Raw genomic sequence first — 7,486 nt, forward strand, 5'->3', positions numbered from 1 at the left:
TTTTTTATGTTTTGTTGACAATAATAGTTAATACACTAATATTTGATAAATATATTTCAATAAAATCATTATTTTCTCTTATTATTTAGAATATAATATTTTTAGTATACCTAAAATTGATCAATGAGTCATTGATTGTGAGAGAGATTACTCTACAAATATATTTTCGCATTTGATTAGAGAGATTATATTAAGGTTATAATGTGAACCTATAAAATAAAAATAAAAAAAACTGATAAAACTAAAAGTAATAAAAAATGAAACTAAACTATCAATATTGGGCCTTATCATATTAAGAGAAAAAAAAATCCTATTTTTAATTTTATGAGAAATCTAATTCACAATCCGACAAATACCAACTTCATTTAAAAGCCACTTTGAACCTCTCAATCATTCCTTCTCATCTTTTTTTCCCCTCTACTTTTGTGTTTCTCAATAATCAAACAAACTTTGTGAGCTATGTCGAAAAAGGAACTAGCTTCACCGTTAGGAGAAGCAAAGGTTCCATTGTTACCAAATCATTCAACAACAAATGAAGATGAAGAAGGACAAGATCTTAGTAGAAGGGTTTGGATTGAATCAAAGAAGCTATGGCATATAGTAGGCCCTGCAATTTTCAGTCGTATTGCATCCTATTCTATGTTAGTCATCACTCAAGCCTTTGCTGGTCATCTTGGTGACCTTGAACTTGCAGCCATCTCCATCGCCAACAATGTTGTCGTTGGCTTCGATTTTGGCCTTTTGGTATATATTTAGTCTAAATTTTAACATACTTTTATTTATATTTCACGATGGAAATCGAATGAAACAGTACATAGTTCATGTTTGAATTTTTGATAAATTTAATGAAGATCGATGATATTATAATTTTGTTGAAATTTTTAAGTGTTAATTTGTTAAAATCACAATGACACCTTAGTTTTATTCATATTTTAGTCAAATTTACCATAAATTTAAACATGCATATATTCATTTTCTCATTTTCTGTCATTTATTTATTATTCGGGAAAACTCAAGATCATCCTTCCATAAATATTATTTTAGAATTGAAGATCAATTTTATCTAGAAAAAATAAAAAAGGAAACACATCTCTAATTTCGTCTATAGTATTTAAATATATGTTATAATTGAAATTTGATTCTATAGGTTTGAAAATTTTATTGTTTTCAAAAAAATATTTTATTATTATTGAATTAATCAATTATATAATATGATTTTAAAATTTTCAGTTGGGAATGGCAAGTGCGTTGGAAACACTATGTGGACAAGCATATGGGGCAAAACAATATTACATGTTAGGCGTATATATGCAGCGTTCATGGATTGTTCTATTCATTTGTTGTATTTTTCTTTTACCTATATACCTTTTCGCAACGCCAATGTTGAGACTGTTGGGACAACCCGAGGATTTATCTGTTCTATCGGGTCAAGTTGCAATGTGGATGATACCGTTGCATTTTGCATTTGCGTTACAATTTCCTCTCAATAGGTTTCTACAGAGCCAGCTTAAAACCGCTGCTATAGCTTGGGTGTCTTTCGTGGCACTTTTGGTTCATGTTTTTGTTAGTTGGTTGTTTGTGTTTAAGTTTCAGTTTGGTGTTATTGGAACCGCTGCTACTTTGAATTTCTCTTGGTGGGCCCTTACTTTTGGGCTTTTTGGTTACACTGTTTGGGGTGGTTGTCCTCTTACATGGAATGGGTTTTCTATGGAGGCTTTTTCTGGGCTTTGGGAGTTTGTTAAACTCTCCGCTGCTTCTGGAGTTATGCTATGGTAAAAAAAAATTACTCATGGTTATAAATAATAGTTACGGTTGCAAGTTATTGTGGCTGTAATATTGTTGCATAGAGTTATACATTTTTTATACTAACAATTTAGAATTATAATTTAATTGATTAAATTTTATAATTATTTTGTTTTTTGGATTTTAATTTTTAACTTGGTATGTGCAGTTTGGAAAATTGGTATTACAGAATTCTGATATTAATGACTGGGAATCTTCCGAACGCTGAGATTGCAGTAGATGCTCTGTCCATATGGTAACTTTATATGCCTTTTCTAATTATTGATTAAAAAAAAGTTTCATATTAAGATTTTTTTAATTTTATGTCAAGATAGTTTATTTTATGAGACAATTGAGAAATTGACATTACGAGTAAATGGTAATTTTTTAGATAATCAAATACCATTTTTTTTATTACTAATTAATTATGCATTGAGTAAGTGTATATTTTATTACATTTTAATATATTTAATCAATTTTTTTTAGTTATATTTATTATTTTTTAGTCAATTTTATGAAGTATTCTTTGGAAAAAGAAAATAAATTTAAAATAATGTAAAAGATTTGAAATTAAAGTTAAATGGAAAGTGAAAACACTCTGCGTAGCCTACTTTACCAAATCAATTTTTGTTGTTTTTGTGTGGCAGTATGACAATAAATGGTATGGAGATGATGATTCCATTGGCTTTCTTTGCTGCAACAGGGTAACATGCTTTGTCATATTTTCATTTTAAGTTTTTTATTTAATTTTTCTTACTCGTACTTCTTGAGTTTTCTTCATGAGTCAAAAATGGATGCCTTCTTGACACGTGTGTGGAAGTAAGGTCAGATTAACAAGCTCATCAATTTAATGGCTGAGATTAAAACATGATAAGACCAAACTTCGTGCTAGCAAATTTTTTTTCTTTTGCACATGTGCTAGAACAAAAAATCTTATTGTGTGGATGATTAACATGACATACCCAATAATTATCTGACAAAAAATATAGGCCAAAATTAAATTGCGGTGGTGAATGAAACTATTGGACGTTGTGGGAAAAAAAATACAAATAGCACACGTAACTTATGACAAGTATCAATTTTTTTATATGTGAATAGAGTGATAATTAAAGCAAAAAAATTATGTTGATAATTGTGAGGTCTATAAAATACGAGACAGAGTTTCTAATTTAATAATATCAACAAGTCGGTTGATTAAATACTTAAAAAATACAATATATTAATTTCATAATAAAAAAAACATAACATTTCTTCTAAAAAAAAAAAAAAAAGTATGAATATGCTGGCCACAAAAAAAAAATGGGTACTCCAACAAAATAATATACAATTAGTACCTAGTGGAACCAAGATTGTGCATTATATTTGTGTAATTTGTGGTGGAGTTTAAACATAGATTTTGGTATTAAATAATGAACTACCGTAGCCTTAGAATGAAGACAAAATAGTAGGAACAAAGATATCTTGCGTGTTCATACTCCCAAGCTTATTTTTCTTCACTATTTTCTTGATAATTTTATTATTATAAATATTTTAGGCTTCTTTTTGTGACCAGGACTAATATATATATATATATATATATATATATATATTATTGTGTCTTGATGCCTGATGGCTCTGTATGAAGTTTTCACAATCCAATTGATGCAGTTTTGTTTTAATATATTCAGTGAATCATATGGGAAGACTAAGAATAAATGTTTGCTTTGGTAACTTAAATTGTCTACTTGACGACCACGTCCTTATTTTCATAAAGCCATCAATAATTCATCAATTTCACTTTCAATATTAATTTCCATAAAGTAGTACTATAATAGAGACAACAGACTTTATATAGCTATAGCTTTTGAAGCAGAAAAAGAGCCACGGTGGTACAAAATTTATGTCGTACAAAATTTATAAAAAATATTTCATCCAAAATATAATATAAATAAAGATTATTTTTTTTAAAAACAAATAAAAAGATTTTTAAAAATAGACATATTTAATATAAATTTTAAAATTATTATATATATTTTTTTAAAATTATTTATATTTTATTCTAGAAATTAGATAGTATTTTTTCTAAATGAATATTTTTATTGAAAACTATATCATTTAATTCATTGGTAATTTAACTTTATACTTCCCTTTTTTTAGAGAGAATAACATTATATTAATGTCATTAATTTTCTTATCACTTATATTATTATATGTTTATATCATTTTTAACTTTTTCTCAACAAATCTTTTCTCGCTTAGAATTATTGAGTTTGGTAGTAATATATAACAGTGATAGACTCAAATATCATATTGAAATTTTATATTATTTATTTTTACATGATTGATTTCAAAGAAAATAGATAAATCTTTATAAATTACTTTTAGAATTTATCTATTTTTAATTTATAATTCCAATTTTTTCAATACATATGAACTCAGTAAAAATTCAAGTAGTAACATTTCAAGTGAATGCAATATACAGAGTGAGGGTTGCAAATGAGCTTGGAGCTGGAAATGGGAAAGGAGCCAAATTTGCTACTGCAGTGTCAGTGGTGACATCATTAATAATAGGAATTTTCTTCTGGATGTTGATTATGATTTTTCACAAACAATTTGGCTACATATTTTCAACTAGTAAACCTGTCCTTGATGAAGTTAGTAACCTTTCTCTTCTATTAGCCTTCACAATTCTGCTTAACAGTATTCAACCAGTTCTATCAGGTATATCACCTCACACTTAACAATTAACATTTCAATTTCAAATGTTTGATCTTATATAGTATTATTATAATTCATGCTTCTGCTGTTTATTTTGAAAAATAATCATTTTAAAAAGTTTTTATTGTTTGTTAAACAGTTTTTGAAAATTTAAAAATTGTTTAAACCAAAAACTGTTTTAAGTAATTTATTTATTAAATTTTATTTTGATAAATAATCATTTTAAAGAGTTTTTATTGTTTGTTACAGTTTTAACAAAAAATCAAAATTTAATTACAAAAATAATTTTAAAACGGTTCAAATGAAAATCCCTTTTAAGTAGATTATTATAAAAAATAATTTTTATAATTAATCTTTTTATTAAAAAAAAATGGAATTTATTATGGTATAGTATAACCAAACACAAAATAGTTTTTTTTTTTATTTAAAAAAAACTAATAACAATTTCTAAATTATTAAATGCTGAAACCACTTTCTTTACCCTTATTACATGCTATATATTTTACCCCGTTGGATTAATTGAACAGGAGTGGCTGTGGGATCAGGGTGGCAATCATACGTTGCATACATAAATTTGGGTTGCTACTATATTATTGGGGTTCCTCTTGGATTTTTGATGGGTTGGTTCTTCAATCAAGGAGTTATGGTATGTTTAATATCTTTACTTTTCTATATCTTTATTCATAAAATTGCTAATTTAGTGTTTTTACTAGAATGTGAACTAATGGTAATGAAATTGAACAATCAGGGAATTTGGGCAGGGATGATTTTTGGAGGGACAGCAACTCAAACATTGATATTAAGTTTGATCACACTTCGGTGTGATTGGGACAAAGAGGTAATTAGCTAATTATTTATCCTTTTTTTTTTTTTTTGAGTTTAAACAACATTCGTCCTAGATGTAAATGAATTATTCACTAATATTTAATATCTATTAAAATCTACTATTTTGTTATTTTGTTATGTCATTATGTTCGATGTTCGTGTAAAATTAATTTATTTGGATATCTAATTTCATTTTGTTGAATAAAATTTCAGGCAGAGAAAGCAAAATTGCATATAACAAGGTGGTCAGAAACTAAACAACAAGTGAGCTAGTGTTTCTTTTGTTTAACTCCTGTGAAGAGCACTGGGAAGAAAATGTTGTAAGCAATAATATTCTTAGAGTATTGACCCCTTCTGCAATATTATCATTCAAAGATGAATTAAAAATTGAGTTATTCTTTCGATTGCTATTTATTTTCTACAGGAAGAAATTTGTTAAAGATATATATCAAATAAAAAATAATATATATTTTTTAGTAAAATTGTAATATCACATTTTATTGAGAAAATTGTTAATAGCACATGGTAGATGGCTAATATGATTTCATATATCTCTTATTGCCTAAAATAAATGTTATTTATTATAGTCATCATAATCAATAATATCATGTAAAAGATTAAAGTTCTTTGGCAATATAAGTGCTAGTTCGCTACATTATATATACTACGTTTACTACGCGAAAAATAGGATTTTACAGCGCTTTTTCAAAAAAAAAAAATGCTGTGGAATAGAGCGCTGTAAAAGATAAAACAACGCTTTAAAAAAGCGCTATAAAACATGTAGATATAACGCGCGCTTGTTATGCACTTTTTACAGCGCTTTTTCAAAAAAACGCTGTAAAATGCGCGCACATAATATGCATTATTATGCACATTTTACAGCGCTTTTTTGAAAAAGCGCTGTAAAATGCACACCCATAATTCATATATTGGGTGCGCCTTTTACAACGCTTTTTCAAATAAGCGCTGTAAAATGTGCACCCAATATATGCATTATAGGTGCACATTTTATAGCGTTTTTGTGAAAAAACATTGTAAAAGGCGCACCCAATATATGAATTATGGGTGTGCATTTTACAGCGCTTTTGGGTGTACATTTTACAGCGTTTTTTTGAAAAGCGCTGTAAAATATACACCCAATATATGAATTATAGGTGCATATTTTACAGCGCTTTTTCAAAAAAGCGCTGTAAAATGTGCAATTTTTTTTTTAAACGTTGTAAATTAAATTTTTGAAAAGCGCTTTTTAGCTTTTTGTGACATTTTTTTTAGAAAGCGCTGTCTTTTAGCTTTTTATCCAAAATTATTTTGATCCAGAATCAGTTCACAATCTGTTCACACAACAACAAAACATATATTCAAATACCATAAGCAGTTCACACAATCAATAGACAAAAAACAAAACTCTGTAACTTAATTAACATATAGGTAACTCTGTAACTTTGTAATTTACAACCTAATTAACTACATATACATTGAACCTAATTTAAAACCTAATTAACTACATATTCATATACATGTTCATATATTGTGTCCTATGATCATATACATATAATAACTAACAGAATATATAGAATATGCACTAGCTACCATAAAATATTCAGATCCTTTGCCCACAACATGCTATTTCCCAGAAAATCAAATAATTTTCATTTCAAGCACATACTGACACCATTTTTCCTTTAATTCCATTAGATCTTCCTCAGAATATAATGGACTGAAATTGTCAAAGTACTGCAATATAAAAATTGAACATATTAAGTTAGTATCAAATATATAGATAATTTATATATGAAAATCATATAATGAAAATATCGTACCGTTTCTGGGATAATAGTTTTATTCTTGTCAACAATCTCTTTCATGAATCGCAATACGTAGTACCCACAGTCGATGTTGCTTGTTTGACGGGGGCACTGTAAAATAAAACATATAAGTCAATGAAATATTTGTGCATTAATCGTAAAGGCATATATTTGTAAATGAAAATTTAAAGGCATATATTTCAAACCTTTATTGGGATCCATGTGATATTATTAGACTTTTGCTTCGACACGGTAGCACCTCTTTGAGCTCGAAAAACTTGTAAGGCACTATCGAATGAATAAATGTGATTATTATAGCATTAACAAACACATTATTTATATACATATGTAAGAAATAAATGAATATTACTTACGTG

At 27.3% G+C, this 7,486-nt stretch overlaps 1 protein-coding gene across 1 annotated transcript; it reads left to right on the forward strand.

Annotated features, from left to right (window-relative positions):
- Positions 1-387: 387 nt before the first annotated feature.
- LOC101503133 (protein DETOXIFICATION 27-like) lies at positions 388-5,714 on the forward strand. Its single transcript, XM_004489712.3, has 8 exons — positions 388-744; positions 1,231-1,772; positions 1,952-2,038; positions 2,430-2,486; positions 4,244-4,482; positions 5,007-5,125; positions 5,228-5,317; positions 5,518-5,714. Exons 1-8 carry the CDS (start codon positions 460-462, stop codon positions 5,575-5,577), a joined length of 1,479 nt encoding a protein of 492 aa, XP_004489769.1. The 5' UTR covers positions 388-459; the 3' UTR covers positions 5,578-5,714.
- The last annotated feature ends 1,772 nt before the right edge of the window (positions 5,715-7,486 follow it).

This window comes from Cicer arietinum, chromosome 8, assembly GCF_000331145.2.
Source record: "Cicer arietinum cultivar CDC Frontier isolate Library 1 chromosome 8, Cicar.CDCFrontier_v2.0, whole genome shotgun sequence".
In the NCBI taxonomy this organism is placed as follows: Eukaryota; Viridiplantae; Streptophyta; class Magnoliopsida; order Fabales; family Fabaceae; genus Cicer; species Cicer arietinum.